This window comes from Zea mays, chromosome 5 (assembly GCF_902167145.1).
Source record: "Zea mays cultivar B73 chromosome 5, Zm-B73-REFERENCE-NAM-5.0, whole genome shotgun sequence".
Taxonomy (NCBI): domain Eukaryota; kingdom Viridiplantae; phylum Streptophyta; class Magnoliopsida; order Poales; family Poaceae; genus Zea; species Zea mays.
In genome coordinates, this window is record NC_050100.1 from 196493160 (window position 1) to 196509895 (window position 16736).

The 16736-nt window shown below is 54.2% G+C and overlaps 2 protein-coding genes across 2 annotated transcripts; one reads left to right on the plus strand and one right to left on the minus strand.

Moving 5' to 3' along the window:
- The first annotated feature begins 658 nt into the window (after positions 1–658).
- LOC100281892 (beta-expansin 4) lies at positions 659–2414 on the plus strand. The gene is made up of 4 exons (NM_001369348.1): positions 659–1020; positions 1139–1251; positions 1443–1636; positions 1747–2414. The coding sequence occupies exons 1-4, from the start codon at positions 771–773 to the stop codon at positions 2078–2080; spliced, it is 891 nt and encodes a 296-aa protein (NP_001356277.1). The 5' UTR covers positions 659–770; the 3' UTR covers positions 2081–2414.
- A 5861-nt stretch (positions 2415–8275) lies between these two features.
- LOC100273516 (uncharacterized) lies at positions 8276–10179 on the minus strand. Its single transcript, NM_001147934.1, has 4 exons — positions 9840–10179; positions 9588–9700; positions 9251–9444; positions 8276–9147 (listed from the first exon to the last, which is right to left on the minus strand). The coding sequence occupies exons 1-4, from the start codon at positions 10084–10086 to the stop codon at positions 8817–8819; spliced, it is 885 nt and encodes a 294-aa protein (NP_001141406.1). The 5' UTR covers positions 10087–10179; the 3' UTR covers positions 8276–8816.
- Positions 10180–16736: the final 6557 nt, after the last annotated feature.

Consider the following 16736-nt stretch of genomic DNA (forward strand, 5'->3'; position numbering starts at 1 on the left):
ATTCCCCTCGACGACCCCTCTACATGAACTTTTATGTATTCGTAAATAAAGACACTCACATGGTGCTTAACTCTAACATATATAGAAAAAATTAATATTGCCATATATAGAAAAATAATTTAAACAAATACTACGTACATAATTATAAATATATATGTAATTCCTAGGTGAGGTCTTATCATACCATACTTGTATAACCTGACATAACCTCACGCGCCTATAAGTCATGCGACACGGCATGGTATAATCCCACCTTTATCTTCACGAGTATCCAACCTGCACAGTTTGTTAGTATAAAAAAACGGCGGAGTTCAGATTATGAGATTTATATTCCTCAACATGTGTTTTCCAATCCTGCATTTCCAAATGGCATTCTCCAATTGTACTTCATGCATGTTGCAACTTAATTGCATTATTGTATCTCCCGGCATATTATTTGGCAGGTACTGAAGTATGCAGAGATCAATAATTATTAGTTATTTAGTTCAGTCTCTCGTCTATTTCTCATCGACCAGCAACTGGTCACGTTCTCCCCAACCCAAATAATTCGTCCGGTAGGATTCTTTTTTTTCCCGTCTTCCTCCCACGTACGTTCTCGCGCTCCCAAGTCCCAACCGAGTCACTATAAATACCCCACTCGTGGCAACACCTGGAACTCACCAAACAACCCCTCGGTCTAAGCTCGCCTCTGCCTCACAGCCGCCTTCCGATCGAGCTACCAGTGCGTAGCTCAAAACTCAAAACGAGAAGCAAGAACTCAGTAGCAATATATGGCGAAGTCTTGCACCTTACTGTTCGGCACAGTACTGGTCGTGCTCTTGCTTCTAGTGAGCCCCATTGCTTGCTCCCGCAAGCTCGCCAAGCCAACAAACAAGCACAGGCCGAGACACAAGCCGGCGGCAGTCAGAGCCCGCAGCAACCACACTGCCACCCCCTCGGTGTCCGACGCCTACGGCTCCGGCGGCTGGTTGTCCGCCGGCGCGACGTACTACGGCGCACCCGATGGAGACGGCAGTGACGGTTAGTTAGTGCCGTTGCTTATTTAATTGTCTGTCCGTTAGCATGTAGTACTGTGCGTTGCCGTGCCGCCTCACGTCCGTGTTGACATGCAATCGGCGAATCTAATCTGTATGGGCAGGCGGCGCGTGCGGCTACCAGACCGCCGTCGGACAGCGTCCCTTCTCGTCGATGATCGCCGCCGGTAGCCCGTCGCTGTTCAAGGAGGGCAAGGGATGCGGCGCTTGCTACGAGGTCAGACTCTGTGTGGTGGTCACGTACACGCACGCACCGCACACGGCCTAGCTCCGGTGGCCGGTGCTGTGACAGTGTGTACTGTACTACTTACTGCTAGCTGCATTCATATGGTGCAAGCAAAGCGGTCGGCGTTAAGTTGGTGCTAATAACTGTGAACGCGATCATGTGGCGCGCGTAACTTAACGCAGGTTAAATGCGACAGCAACGCTGCATGCTCCGGCAAGCCGGCGACCGTGGTCATCACCGACGAGTGCCCCGGTGGCGTCTGCCTCGCCGAGGCGGCCCACTTCGACATGAGCGGCACCTCCATGGGCGCCATGGCGAAGCCCGGCATGGCCGACAGGCTTCGCGCCTCTGGTATCCTAAAGGTTCAGTACAAGAGGTACGGTGGCGGCGGCCGGCCGAGCACCCGACAAGTGGCAGAATTACTGGATAACTAGGCGTGCGTGGAATCAGAGAGTAACGCTGTTTTCCTTCGTTAATTTGCGGCAGGGTCCCGTGCAAGTACAGCGGCGTGAACATCGCCTTCCGGGTGGACCAGGGCTCCAACCCGTTCTACTTCGAGGTGCTGGTCGAGTTCGAGGACGGCGACGGCGACCTCAGCGCCGTCGACCTCATGGAGGCCGGGTGCGGCACATGGACCCCGATGGTGCAGAACTGGGGCGCGCTGTGGCGCTACAACTCCAACTCCGGCAAGGCGCTGAGCGCGCCCTTCTCGCTCCGGCTCACCTCCGACTCCGGCAAGGTCCTCGTCGCCAGCAATGTCATCCCGGCCAGCTGGAAGGCCGGAGGGACGTACCGCTCCTTGGTGAATTATTACCCTTAAATTACAGCTAGCTGGGAGCGTGATCGAGGGTGTGCTTCGGCCTTCGGGAGGCGGCGTTGCATGCATCCTGGCTTTTGCGAGAGGCGGTGCCAGAAGATGAGGAGGAGGTTGAGGAATGGAATTCTTCCCTCTCCCTCCACGGTCTCTGCAGTCCCTAGTGATGTCTGAACGTGCTGTTGATTTCTCTGTAATTTTGTTTTTTTCTCTTTTTTTTTCTTTGTCGTCCCGTAGTTGCGAGAGGCGCGACGAGACTGATGTCGCATGCCAATTTATCAAGCTGTGTGTGTTTGTACCACGCAATCTTTTCATATAAATGAATTGCGGCTGTGTGCTATCTCCATTGTCGTCATTAAACTTAATTTTATGTACTCTTTGAATGTGCAAACTGATGTTTTGAACGGCACTTGTACTTAGGATTGGTAATGGATCGTGATCTAAATGTTTATTAACAAAATATTAAGACTCTAAATAAAATTTAGTTCAAAAATGAATAGAAATATGGCAGGATCCTAATCCAATCCGATCCTTAAATCTTATAATATAAAATTTAGTGTCCCTACTTATACCGTAGTAAATTGTAGCTCTTGATGTGAGGCTGAGAATGCCTCCACAACTCAATCGGACGATTCGGACTGGCTCCAAGATTCCAACCAACTGCTTGCAGAGTGCATGTTGACGCTCACCCCGTCACCCGTAACGCAGAGCATACCTAATCGTTTTTTTTAAAAAAAAACCCAAGAGCATCCTAGTCCTGAGTCCTTGCTGACATGTGCAACTCTCGAAGAAAACGAGAACAGAGCAGGGTCTTGAATTCGAGGAGGATGCTAGATAGTTCGAACTCTGGCAGAAGTGCAAGGATTTGCTAGTGATTGAGCTCAATTGCAGAGAGTGGAGCGGGGCTAATTGTACTACTGTAGCTGTTGAGGTTTGGCACGTACAAGCTAACATCGCCTAGTAACTGGATCATGGATTCATGGGTGCACTTTTGCAGCAGCTGGTGCTATAATGAGACGGATGCATTAGTAGATCTTGGGGATTATCTATGTGGTTACTACTACTAGTTATGACACACTACTGTACAAATCTGCGTTCAACGGATGACGTGGGTGTGTTCATTAAAGCTGACAGGTCAGACTTGGAGGTGCTCAAAGGGATTCTCAACGTGTTCGAGGGGTGCTCTGGGCTAAGGATCAACTATGACAAAACAGAAATCTACCCAATTCGTTACCCGACACCATTATGGCCTGCGCTTATGGAGGTGTTTCCAGGCAAATACTCTAGCCTTCCCGGGAAGTACCTCGGGTTACCCCTTCATTTCAAAAAAGTTAGAAGAAATGACCTTCAACCTTTAATAGAAAAAATCAACAACAGGTTGGCAGGCTGGAAAGGCAAATTGCTGTCAAAGGCCGGTAGAGAAACTCTTGTTAAAGCGGTGCTATCCGCACAACCAATCTACCATTTAACGGGTTTTCCACCTCAAAAATGGCTGCTGCAAACAATTGACAAAATGCGTAGAAATAGAAAGGGGGCAATCCAGAAGCCTGCAGCGGGGGGCACTGCCTCGTCAACTGGCCCCTAACTTGCCTCCCAAAGGACAAGGGAGGACTTGGTGTGCTGGACCTTGATCGTTTTGCGAGGGGGCTAAGATTAAGATGGCCGTGGCTACGTTGGAAGAGCAAAGATAGGGCGTGGGCTGCCTTGAAGCTTCCTTGTGACAAAACTGACGAAGATCCCTTCAACGCTTCCACAACTGTCACGGTAGGCAATGGAAAGATGGCTGAATTCTGGAAGTCTAGTTGGATTCAAGGCCAGGCCCCTAAGAACATTGCGCCATCATTGTTCAAGAAGACAAAAAGGAAGAACATCACAGTGGCCAAAGCGCTCAATAACAACAACTGGATTCGTCTTTGCTCACCGTATACGGGGGAGGGAGAGTTTGGAGAGTTGATCTCTCTTTGGCGGGCCATAGGTAATATGCACGAGCTTAACGGGCTAGAAGACAACATCTCTTGGAGATGGACGGCAGATGGGCAGTACAGTGCTTGTAGTGCTTATAAAATCCAGTTCGCATCCAATTTCAGTAGTATGAATCTAGGCCCCATTTGGAAGGCTAAAGTGGAACCGAAGTGCGGATTTTTTGCTTGGACTCTTCTCCATAAGAGAATTCTGACGGGCGACAACCTTCACAAAAGAGGCTGGCCATGTAATCCAGTTTGCTGTCTCTGCAACTCAGCCCCAGAAACAATCCTCCACTTGTGCAAGGATTGCCCCTTTAGTAGAGAGGTGTGGAACAAAGTTTGGATTGGGGCCAACGTTCCTTTGCTGACAGGGTCTTCCAATGACATTTCTTTATATGATTGGTGGATGGAATTGCGCAACCTCTACACCAGACAGACCAGAAGAGGATTCGACGGTCTCCTAATTCATTTTTGGTGGAACCTTTGGCTGGAAAGAAATAACAGATTTTTTCAAAGGCAGCTTCGAAGCGCGGATCAAGTGGCTCTAGCGGTCAAGGATTATGGTAGTAACTGAAGGCTAGTTGGCTGTTTTGGCCCTGTGGTTCTCTTTCCTTTTCGCTTCGGCTGTTTTTTTGTTTCTTTCTGTTCTTTTTTGTGGTTTTTTCGCCTCCTTTCCCTTAGAGTCCTTGGAGTTTGTATTTATCTTTCCCTTCTAATATAGATCGAAGCGGCAATCCTTTTGCCCCTCCCTTTCAAAAAAGGAACAATTGGATCTATACCATTAAAAGATCCAAACTTTAGATATATACCATGGACCCCACATGTCATTGACTCATGTGGACCCACATGTAAGTGAGATAGTAATGGTATGGATCCAAAGTGGTGATCTTTTAATGGTATGGATCCAAATTTCCCTTCAAAAAACAATTCTGCGTTCAAGTGTTGAAGAACTTTTGATGTAGTCCATATCCGTCTTGGAAAAAAAAAAGTGCAGTCCATAACTTTTGATTATCTATGTGGTTACAAATTACACATGTCGAACCGGGGAGCTGTCTGGAACTCTGGACCAGGTTTGCTTGTAACCTTGGGAAGCAGCCTATACCAGGCACCTATGCCAGGCCCAAGCTTAAGAAATCGCTATGTTGATGGATGCGGCGAATACATATCAAGCTCATCAGTCGAGCATGACACTCCTCCCTCTCCTCACACAAACAAGTGATGTTCTAGATTTGTCTCTGAAACATGATACTGTTTTTTTTAAAAAAAACCACAACGTTAGTCACGATTGCCAGAAAAAAAAACTTTGGAACTATATCTTGTGTCATAATAAGGTGTCATTTCACATTATCATATGAATAAATGTGTGAACTCCATCGCATGTGGCAATATGGGAGGCTGACTGTCTGAATATACATTTGCCATTTATATAGTACCTGCCGTGCAAACACGATTCGCATATGAAATTCAGGACGTGATTCACGCTCTGCCTTCTATTTTTTTAAAGTTACCGTTCCAGTACTCGACCGTCGTTTGAGCTCTGAGTCTCTGACTGACAAAAAAAAGGGAGCGGTGGTATGAAAGAGACAAACACATGTCCCTGAAGCACGACGCTCCTCCGCACCTGCACTGCACTGCATGGCGAGGGCGACTGACGCCGATCGAAGGGGACGCTACCTGGTCGCCGTCGGGATCGCCATGTGCTACAGACACGGGCCACGAGCTAATAATTTCCCGCAACGGCGTTACTCCAACTCCAGTAGCCGATGGACGCAGCCACGGATGAGCGCATGCACGTGTTCTGCGCCCCGCCCTCTGTCTCGGACGGAGACCGACGGACCTGTAAAAAGCCAAGCCGTTCGGTTGGTGTGTAAACGTCACTGACCGAGGCGAGCAGCTGCGCGGCCACCACCAACCGGTCGAGCCGTGGCCCGTGGATGTAGCTGGGGCCGGTGTGGGGAGCATGCATATGGCGGCTCGGCGCGACCGCCGTGCCAAGCCGGCCGTTCCCTCGCCGCGCATGTGAGGGCAGATCCCGGCGGATGCGAGGCCGAAAGCGACCAGCACATGCACGCGCCACACTCCCAGTCCCCGGCCCCGCCGTACGTTAGCTATTCCGGCGGTCAAAACTTGCTTAACATGTCACTTGGCGCCATCCAGTCCAGTCTATCCATGTACCTGCCCAGCCCAGTAGAGTAGTACCACCACATCGACCGTTACGTTTCACACCGACGGCTGCACGCTGAATATTGCTGGCGCCACCGCGGGCGCGAGGGCTGTTGGATAAATAAATAAATTCTCGAACGTGTTGTAATTTGTAAACTGCGGCAGCGTGTCGGAGCGATTTGCGTCGCCTAATGTGCGTAACGCCAGACGCCGACAAAGATTGGCAGCAGCAGATCCCAGACAGCGGCAGAGGTTCTTCCGAGCAGGCTCACATGCCGGGGGCGATTTTCTACGGTCTCTACCCCCTTGTGCTCTTGGAGTGTCGGCGTCGGCGTGTCCGCACGCGCACGTCGATGGCGCGCGCCAATCAATTTACCGGCGGGTATACCGCGCCGATCCCGGCCGATCACGCACGCCGGTATCCTGTATCGCTCTGCCGCCCGGCGCGGTGCCCGTGGGCCAACGCCGGCGGTTGGAGGAGCTGCCTGTGTGGTAGGCGTAGGCACTAGTACGTGTTGCGCGACCGAGCGACGCGGGACCACCCATAACTGTAACAACAGTCGACTTTGATCCTTTTCCGGCTTTTGTCCTCTGGCCCCCATCGTCCCCTGCCATTGCGGTGCGCCGGTGCCCCTGCCCCCACCATCCCCATGTGAGTCGAGTAAAAACTAGCGGACAAGTGGCGGGGTTTCGTCCCGGTCCATGTCACGCCGCGCCGGCGTTTGGCTGCGACCGGCGGGGGCCGCTCTCCTGCCACCGGCGGTGCAGTGGCAGTGGCACCGGCACCGGTAGATCTGTAGCTGTAGCTTTGGAGTTTGAACTGCCGGGTTCTGGAAGACACGGCGGGGGCCGGCGTCCGAGAGAATATAATTACTGCAGCTGCGAGGACTGAATGAGCGATGTGAAGTTGTGTGGACTAACAGGGCTTTCGTTCGTTCTGGAAAGCAGGTGAGAGGATGGGCGAGGAACGTCGTACTCACTACTACTCACTTACTCAGTGACTCAGGAAGTCAGGAGGCCGGCCGGGGGATCCGGGTTTTGCAGCACTACAGCTCTGTACCATTTTTTGGAGGGATTAGGCTCCTGGTCGTGCTCGTCAATCCGCATTTGCGCAGCACATGGCGGATGGGAGATCGCGACAGTGACTAGGCAGCGCCCGCGTGGACATCGACACGCCCACACGGGTCGTATTCGTGATTCGCCACACTGACTCACAGTGCTTAATTTTGCGTAGCCAATCTGTTCTGCAACAGGCAAGACCGCAAGAGACGCACATTGCCAGTTCTCGTTAGCAAGACAAGGAAACGGGTGCTTTTAATCCGTCAGCACCAGCAGATTACCATCGGAAACCAGTAATGCAGAGGAATATAAGGGCTAGTTTGGCAACTTCTTTTTTCCTTTGGTAAAATGAAAATCTATCGCAAAAATAGAGTTATCAAACTAGCCATAAAGGACAGAACACCCACCTGAATTATCTGACGAGCATAAACTGGACAACCCAACTACTCGTGTGGTGTGTGAGTGTGTGTTGTCCCCGGCCCGCACCGGCACGTGGATAGGCCTCTGTTTATCAGCTCCACGCCTTGTTGTGGCACACTGATTGGTCAGCTTCATCCATCAGTATTCCAGTTCATAAGGGACTAAAGGCGAACACGGGCGGAAGCTCTACTAGCATAACATCTCTAGAAAAAACCAGTCCTGCAATAATTGAGTAGAATACGCCTTTGTAGTACCAGGCGCCTGCGTTTTTTGTATGCTTATTGGTCTATGATAAACGCATGTGCCATCGTCCGAAAATGGTCAGTGCGGTGACAAGTGAGTATTGCAACTGAGAATGGATCTTGAGCATGGTTAATTAATTTATAGGTTATGCTCTCTCCCCGTTCTTTTTTATTTGTTGTGTTTTAGTTTAAAAATTAACTAGTGAGTATCAGATATTCGAGAACAGAGTAGTAGATTGCAGTGCCGTTTTTTGTGAACGAAACATGGTGCTTCAGTTAGCAAGTTCAGGGGAAAACTGGTGCAGTCAGTCTATTGCGTCTGCAAACTTGGTGGGCCAGATTACCAAATGATCGGAGTACATACATGGCAGTGGCAGACTATACGTTTTATTGTCTCCAACGATTCAGTTTTCCCAAGAGTAGAGCTAGTATGCAGCTAATAGCTGGTGCTGGTTCAGTAGTCATTGGAGCTTATTTGGAGTGCGCTCACGGTGAAACAAGAAAGCAGGAACTCAATTCTCTGAAAGGATTGCGTGGTACAGAAAACTACGCACACACACAGAGACTGATACAACGCCCAACTCCTGTCCTGAGCCATCACAACGAAAAAGAAACCGACACCGACCACTACACACATCACTAGGTGACTGCAGAGACCGTGGAGGGAGTGAAGAACGCACGGCTCCTTAACCTTCTTGTCCTCCTCCTCCTCTTCTTACACCGCCTCTCGCGGACACCCGAACAGACATTTTCTTCTTCTTCTCAGAAAACAAACTCGAGACTCGTTCTTTAAACACCACGCACCCTGGAAAGCACTTCTTGGCCACGCATAATAATCCAGCCAAGCGCATGCAATGGGGGGCGGAGAACCGAACCGCTGCCGCAGTTCATCAATCAGGAGTAGTTCACCAAGGAGCGGTACGTGGCTCCGGGGTTCCAGCCGGCGGGGATGACGTTGTTGGCAACGAGCACCCTGCCGGAGTCGGAGGTCAGCCGGAGCGAGAAGGGCGCCTTCAGCGCCTTGCCGGTGTTGGAGTTGTAGCGCCAGAGCGCGCCCCAGTTCTGCACCATCGGGGTCCACGTGCCGCACCCGGCCTCCATGAGGTGGACGGCGCTGAGGTCGCCGTCGCCGTCCTCGAACTCGATGAGCACCTCCAAGTAGAACGGGTTGGATCCCTGGTCCACCCGGAAGGCGATGTTCACGCCGCTGTACTTGCACGGCACCCTGCGACGGACGAGACGGCAGAGTTTACCGCCGAGATTCACGCGCCGTTTGACTGGACAAAGCTCTCAACGACGTTCCAGTAAGTATATAGCGCATATTATACCTCTTGTACTGGATCTTGAGGATGCCGGCGGAGCGAAGCCTGTCGGCCATGCCGGGCTTCGCCATGGCGCCCATGGAGGTGCCGCTCATGTCGAAGTGAGCCGCCTCTGCGAGGCAGACACCGCCGGGGCACTCGTCGGTGATGACCACGGTGGCCGGCTGGCCGGAGCATGCCGGGTTGCTGTCGCATTTAACCTGCGTTACGCGCGGCACATGCACACATTCAGTTACCCAGTGCCGCCGACCACTCTCTCTACGCCATTAATGGAGGCACACTTGCTAGCTAAAGGGGTGCGGTGTGTGACCACCGCGCGAACTCTGCCGCAAATGCGACTGACCTCGTAGCAGGCGCCGCAGCCCTTGCCTCCCTTGAACAGGGACGGGCTCCCGGCCGCGATCATCGACGAGAAGGGGCGCTGCCCGACGGCGGTCTGGTACCCGCACGCACCGCCTGCACATGCGTTTTCATCCAAAACCATGTCAATTTGGAGCTCGGTCAATGCAGCGGCACAACAACATATGCCGTGAAGTGCAAGGTGCACACTAACGGCCAGCCGCCAGAGTGAAGTAGTAAAAGCGACCGCACTAACCGTCACTGCCGTCGCCGTTTGGGGCGCCGTAGTACGTCGCGCCGGCAGACAACCAGCCGCCGGAGCCGTAGGCGGCGGACACTGCAGGGATATCGGTGTGGTTGCTGCCGGGCGTGACCCTGGCCGCCGGCTTGTGGGTCGGCTTGGGCTTGTTCGGCTTGGCGAGCTTGCGGGAGCAAGCAATGGGGCTCACTAGAAGGGCCAGAACGACCAGTGCGACGAACAGTAAGGTGTAAGATTTCGCCATTGCTGCAGCTTCAGCTGTAAGCTTCTGCTTCTTCTAAGCTAGTAGCACTCTAGCTCGAGAGGAGAGGCTGTGTGAGGCTGAGCTTTGCTCGAGTGTTTGTTTGGTGAGTTGCAGGAGTGAGCACCCAGAGGGGTATTTATAGGCAACTTTGGTGGGGATGCAGACGTACGTGGCAAGAAATTTGGGGATCCTGCCGGCCGAATTAGTGGGGAGAACGTGACCAGTTAGTGTTCGCGGAAAAAAAAATTGTTAAAGGCTAGTTTAGAAATTTAAATTTTTTTCTAAATTTCTAGAGATTGAGAGAACAATAAGCTAATTTCTCACTTAATCTTTGAGAATCTCGGAGGGGATTTAAGTTTCCAAACTAACTCTAAAAATAGCATGTCGGAGAGGGAATTCTCCGGCCGGGTGGCGGAGTGCACCCACCCTATATCCTAAGATGAGGAAGGGGCTTGAGCGTTTTGCCTGTCTTGCTAAGCGATCATCAAGCACATGAACACGCGAGGATTTAGAGTGGTTCGGGCCGCCGGAGCGTAATACCCTATTCCACTGTGTGTTGGATTGTTATGGAAGCTTCAGCCTGAGAAGCCTAGAATCGCAGTGTGCCCTTCCTTTTATAGTTCAAAGGGAAGCACATACAATGACACTGAGCCCCGACACGTGGGCCCAGAGACAAATTGGAAGGAAGGATCTACTGCTTGCTACACCAGGGTGATCTCCGAGTGCCATAACATCCGTAGTGCATACAGTATTGATATCTCGCGGCATCGTCCTCGGTAACGCGTGAGTCATGATGAATACGGCACATGCGGCAGCACAGACGTATTGTCAGCCAACGGGAATAGATAGGCACGCCGTCTGCAGGATGGCCTGGTCGCTGCCTGCCAGCTGAGTAGACAGGACACATTAAATGCTGAAGGGGCACATCGCCTGTCAGCAGGATAGACAGACGGCGCGTCTTCTCTGCAATAAATGCAGAGGCAGCGCGGCCCAGAGGCCTTACGTCAGGCTCCGCCCACAGGCTTACATCACGCGCGGTAGGCCATGTGGCAGCATTGGGTCCCCGCCTGGGCAGGGAGCAGTAGCGTTATGCGGACAGGTCCGCACCAGACTGGGTCTGGACACATGTCGGCACCGGACCCCTGTCTGAGCAAGGGTTGGGTACTCTCTGCCCCAGAGTCCCGGGACCCAGCTGTGGGTAGTCCGGTCCCTACGCAGAGGGGTCTGGGTCGCACTCGCGGGGGTCCTGGACCTTGCCTCGAGGGTCCGTTCTTCATGTACAGGGGTCCGGCCCTTTCCCCATGGGGGTCCGGACCCCTTGTTGGCTTCTTGGGGTACGTCTCCTTCCCTAGCCACGTGGCGACCCCGGAGCCGTCCACGTGGTGGGGCAGAGAGTTGTTCGCCATGCAACTAGAGGTAGCTGCGCGGGTATAGCGACTTCATTCTGTAGCAAGGGGTACCCCTGTTTCAGGGTACCGACAGTGGCCCCCGGGCCCACCTCAGGGGAGGATGCGAGCTTGCAGGTGGGGCCAAAACCTGATTGGCGTGCCATTTTCGGGCATTTGCTGACGTAGCCACCGCCAACCCGCCTTTGGGCATGCCGCCTGCCACGTTTTCCCCGCAGCTGGCAGGTACGTGGCCCCCACGCCCGACGGTTTCGTCGGGTCGCGCGCGGGGCGTATTATTGCCGCCGCCTAAGTTAAAAATATCCTTCAGCGGCCTCTAGGCGACGTGCGGCCGTGCGTGACGGTTTGCTGCCGGGGGAACGGTCCGTCTTCTACGCACTCGGAGGTCGGTTCCCTAGGTGCGTGACATGTGGACCTGGGCCCCCATGTTAGGGACTGGATCACTGCGAGCACTAGGTGCGCGTTGGATGGGATTGGGGCGCGAGCGGGAGAGCCTTCTTTGAAAAAGGGGACTCATCCCGCGACCAGCAGTTATGCTTTCGCACTTTCTTCAACTGCTGCGTCCTTTCCCCTCCGAGTCCTCTGCGCCTTTGTTGCACTCGCATTTTTCTGCTTTTCGCCATTGTAGTAGCCATGGCTTCACTAGTTCATCCCGAGCGTTACCAGACCGAGAGGAGGCTCGACACGGTGCGCCGCCTGCTCGGATGGAGTGCTCCGTCACACGCCTGGAGGATCCTGGCCAACGTTACCCCCTTGGTGATGTCGCCGCCAGGGAGTTTGTGCTCTTTGTCTCCTACCTTTCGTGCGGGTTGGTGTTGCTGATCTCCCCCTTCTTCATGTTACTGTTGGAGGATCTCAGTCTCTAGCTCCAGCACCTCACACCCTACTCCATCCTTCAGGCGGCCATCTTCGCTCATTTGTGTGAGATGTTCGTGGGGGTGGCGCCGTGCATCTCTCTCTTCCGCCATTTTTCGTGCTGGTGAAGTCCGGGAAGGCCAAGGACCATCTCGGTGCGTATTACTTCCAGTCGAGGGCGGATTCGGCCGGCGCCTATATCTCCTCAGTCAGCGGCGCGAGGTGGGAAAACTGGCAGGCCGAATGGGTGATCGCCAGTACCGAGTGACGGGCCGAGGCTCGACAAGAAGCAATGGAGGGCTAAGCCGCCGTTGACACCGGAGTTTGAGCTTGTGTTGGGCAGGATCGAGTCCCTGGCGACCGGTGGTCTGACGTCGATGCACGTGGTCGGCGACTTCTTGAAGCGCCGGATCGCGCCGCTGCAGGCGAGGGCACGCCTGAGCTGCTGGTTCACTGGCTCGAACGACCTCGGCCGGGTCCATCGCGGGCCAGGCACCGACCTATCCTGGGAGGAACTGGAGCTCCTGGTGAAGGGAATTACTGGTGAGTCCTTCGTTGCCGAGTCCTTAATTCCTCTCGAGGGCATTCATCCGCTTTGTGACGACCAAGGGTTAAGGACAACGATCTTGGATTGGCTGCCGACCCTTGACGAGAGTGGCGTAGTGGTTCGCCAGACCGGTGGCCGGGATCCCCATCGCGGGATTCAGATCCCTGGGGTACCGGCCGGAGGTTCCTGGCCCGCCGATGCCGGCTCCAGAGCTCCCCCTGCGGCCCTCAGCCCCTTGAGCAAGGGCAAGGGGGCTGCGAGCAGTTCTTCTGCCTCGCGTGATTCCGAGAGGTCGGAGGGAGAGAGGCGGCATCGACTGCGTCGCGTCGATGGGTCTTTCGTCACGGATCTGCCCCTTGATTCGGACCTCCCCCAGAAGAGCCAGAGGACAGCTGGCGGGGTCGAGGAGGCTGGCTCCCTAGCCCAGAGCTCGCAGAGGCGCGTCAGTCCTCCACCAGCACCACCATTAGTCTCGCCGCCGCCGCCACCATCATCTGGCTTGCCATCACCGCAGGGGCAGCAGCATCAACGGCAGCAACAGCAGTAGGGGCAGCGGGCGTCTCACTTCCAAGGTTGCTGGAAGGTCTAGGGCCCCAAGTAAGTGTACCCCTTTTCATTTTCCCCATTGGTCTAGTCACCATGTTGACAGGTATTAACCCGTCCTTTGCTTATCAGGGCCCATTCTTCCTCTGTCTCCAAAGTCGCTCCTACTGGTGAGTCCGGCTCCCAGCAGCAGGTGTTTGCTGGCCTCGATGCCGGCGACCTGACTCTGCCTGCCACTATCAAGGCGGCGCCATCGGGCCCCCAGGTTCCGCCCGCTACTGCCGATGCGGCACCGTCAGGCCCCCAGGTTCCGACTGCTGCTGTCGCGGCAGGGTCGTTGGGCCCCCAGGTTCCAGCTACCACTGCCGAGGCAGTGCCGTCGGGCCCCCAAGCTCCAGTCGGGGATCCAATAGCAACAACATCGCCAACGGCTACTGCAGACCCAACAACGGCGGCGATGTTGTTGAATATGCCGTCGGCGACGGCGGAAGCCACGGGGGGCGCGCCCGATTCCATCCCGCCGCTTGTTCTAGAGGAGCCGGAGGTTATTCTTAGGCGACAGCTCCAGACCGGCACCGGGCTAGAAACGGCGCCACCTCCCCTCCCTCGGGTGCTGTCCCACGCTCATCAGGCTCTCCAGGAGACCGAGGTGGTGATCCTGCGGGAGTGGGAGGCGCTCGAGACTGAGCACCAGCGCCTTGGCGATTGGCGCACCCAGCTGGAGGAACGTACCAAGGCCGCGTCCTGCCAATTTGCTTTGGAGCAGTTCGAGCTTGAGTAGGGGTGTGAGGACCTCAAGAAGGTGCTCGAGCGGGAGCGGGAGGTGACCCAGGAGGAGAAGAGGCTGGTCAAGAAGAAAGAGCACTTGGACCAGCGGGGAGCGGTCATCACAGAATTCCATGAGAAGTTGAAAGCCTATAATGCGATGCTGGAGAAGCAGCAGGATGAGCAGACCGCGACTGAAGCGGCACTGCAAAAGCTGCAGCAGGAGCTTGATGACAGGGCTAGCAACATCTCTCTCGCCGAGGAAAACCTCAAGGCGAAGGATGCCTCCCTGGAGGAGTGGGCGACGAATCTCACCCGACAGGAGAAGGACCTCGCCTGGAGGGAGGAGATGTGGGAAAGGCGGGAAAAGTTGTTGGCCGAGCACGAGCTCGAGGCGGAGGAGAAGGAGAAGAAACTAGAGGAGAAAGAGCGGACACTGGCGGAGCGGGTCTGCCGGTTCCAGGTGACGCAGCCGCAGGTAGCCCAAACGGCGCAGGCGGCTCCGGGTTCCCAGGCGGTAGAGGCAATGAAGAAGGTGCTAGAAGATCTTTGGGCGGAGCATCGCATCGGGGTCCAGCGTATCGCCGCATGGGCCAACGAGGCGAGCTCGGCTCTGGTGCCGCTAGGGGTGAGCCCCATCCTAGTGTCGAAGCAGTCGGTGTCCATTTCCGACGCGCTCCCGATGCTGGATTCCGCTGCTAAGTACCTCCGACGCCTGGATCAGATCCTTGGCGCCCGCCTGGAGGCTGAGGGTAGCAGACTCTGCCGGACGGTAATAGAGTACATCCTGACGTGCTTCTAGAGCCACGACCCGGCCATCTCCTTGGGGCCGGTGATCGCCGGTCCGGTGGCCGATACCGAAGATGTCGCCCGGGGGAGCGCGCAAGATGCCATAGACGTGGTGGCCAAGCACGTCCAGCGAGATCCCGCTGATGATGAGTAGTCGGCTCTATGGAGAGAAAGCAAAGGTTCCGCTGGAAAGAGGCTTATCATAATTTGGTTTTGTAAGATACTTTTAAGTACTATTTGTCAAGCAACAAACTTATCTGCATGCTACTTTCCCCTTGCTATGCGCGTTGTTGTCAACTTCTTCCCTGGTACTTGACCCCTCTGGAATGTGGTCTAGACTTGTCGAGGCTGGATGCCAGTATATTTAAAAAAGAGTTGGTGACCTGGCCCCCAGGAGGGTATTTTGATTGGGATCCAGACCTGCACGCAGTCTTAGCCAGGGAGTTTTAGTAGTGCACCCATCAGACCCATTAACTGGTATCCTTCATCCTTTGACTTATGTAACGGGACCTGTAGGATCTAGACTGGGAGGCTGGTCCGTGTGGGTGGGTTAGATAAAAATAATGGTTGCAAGCTTAAGCAGAATAAGACCACCATATAGAAAATCTGGGGTCGGGTGAATCTCCTCTTCATAACTTGGTGTTCATGAGCGTAAAACAACGGACCAGGTTCATAAGGGCGGACCTTACCGGACTGGCGTACATATATGTGCTACCTAGTTACAAAGGAAGAAAACTGCATTCCCCAGTTTTGCTTTTATGGGAAGAACTTACGGAGGTGCTCTATGTTCCAGGGATTGGGCAGAGACTCTCCTTCAGTTGTGGCGAGGCGGACACACCCGGGTCGGCATACTTCCGTCACCTTGAAGGATCCTTCCCAGCTGGGGGAGAGTTTATGGAGCCCTTCTCGGTTCAGTACTCGCCTTAGGACTAGGTCCTCGACCCTGAGCTCCCTACTATGCACGAACCGTTGGTGGTAGCGCTTGAGCGCTTGGTTGTACCATGCATTTCGGATGGCTGCTTGCCATCTGCGCTCATCGATGAAGTCCATGTCTTCACGCCGCAGCTGTCCCTACATAGATTCCTCGAAAGCCTGGACCCGAGGGGAGCCCATGATGATTTCCGGGGGAAGACAGGCTTCGGCCCCGTAGACTAGGAAGAACGAGGTCTCCTTGGTGGCTCGGCTGGGTGTTGTTCGGTTCCCCCATAGCACGCATGGGAGCTCACTGACCCAATTCGCACCATGCTTCTTCAAGTAGTCATAGGTGCGCGTCTTGAGTCCCCTGAGTATCTCTGCATTTGCCCTTTCCGCTTGGCCATTGCTTTTGGGGTGGGCCATGGATGCGAAGTAGAGCTGGGTGCCGATGCCCTCGCAATATTCCTGGAAGATCTGACTTGTAAACTGGGTTCCGTTGTCCGTAATGATACGGTTTGGGACCCCAAATCTACAGACGATGGACTTAAGGAAGGCGACAGCGGCACCTTGGATGATGTTGACCACAGGGGTGGCCTCTGGCCACTTAGTGAACTTGTTGATGGCGACGAAGAGGTACCGGTACCCGCCAACGGCCCTGGGAAATGGTCCCAGGATATCCACCCCCCATACGACAAATGGCCAAGAGGGTGGAATCATTTGCAGGGCCTGAGCTGGTGTGTGTGTGTGTTTGTTTTGCATGGAATTGACATGCCTTGCAGGACTTCACCATCTCAGTTGCATCCTAGAGAGCGGTTGGCCAGTAAAAGCCA

Bases quoted from the DNA above. Each gene is read 5' to 3' on its own strand.
- LOC100273516 (NM_001147934.1), bottom strand. From the start codon at position 10,086: ATGGCGAAATCTTACACCTTACTGTTCGTCGCACTGGTCGTTCTGGCC. The intron at 9,701-9,839 runs GTTAGTGCGGTC...ACGCATGTGCAG, and splicing joins AAACGGCGACGGCAGTGACG to GCGGTGCGTGCGGGTACCAG. The intron at 9,445-9,587 runs GTCAGTCGCATT...CGCGTAACGCAG, and splicing joins GCTGCGGCGCCTGCTACGAG to GTTAAATGCGACAGCAACCC.
- LOC100281892 (NM_001369348.1), top strand. From the start codon at position 771: ATGGCGAAGTCTTGCACCTTACTGTTCGGCACAGTACTGGTCGTGCTC. The intron at 1,021-1,138 runs GTTAGTTAGTGC...CTGTATGGGCAG, and splicing joins CGATGGAGACGGCAGTGACG to GCGGCGCGTGCGGCTACCAG. The intron at 1,637-1,746 runs GTACGGTGGCGG...AATTTGCGGCAG, and splicing joins CTAAAGGTTCAGTACAAGAG to GGTCCCGTGCAAGTACAGCG.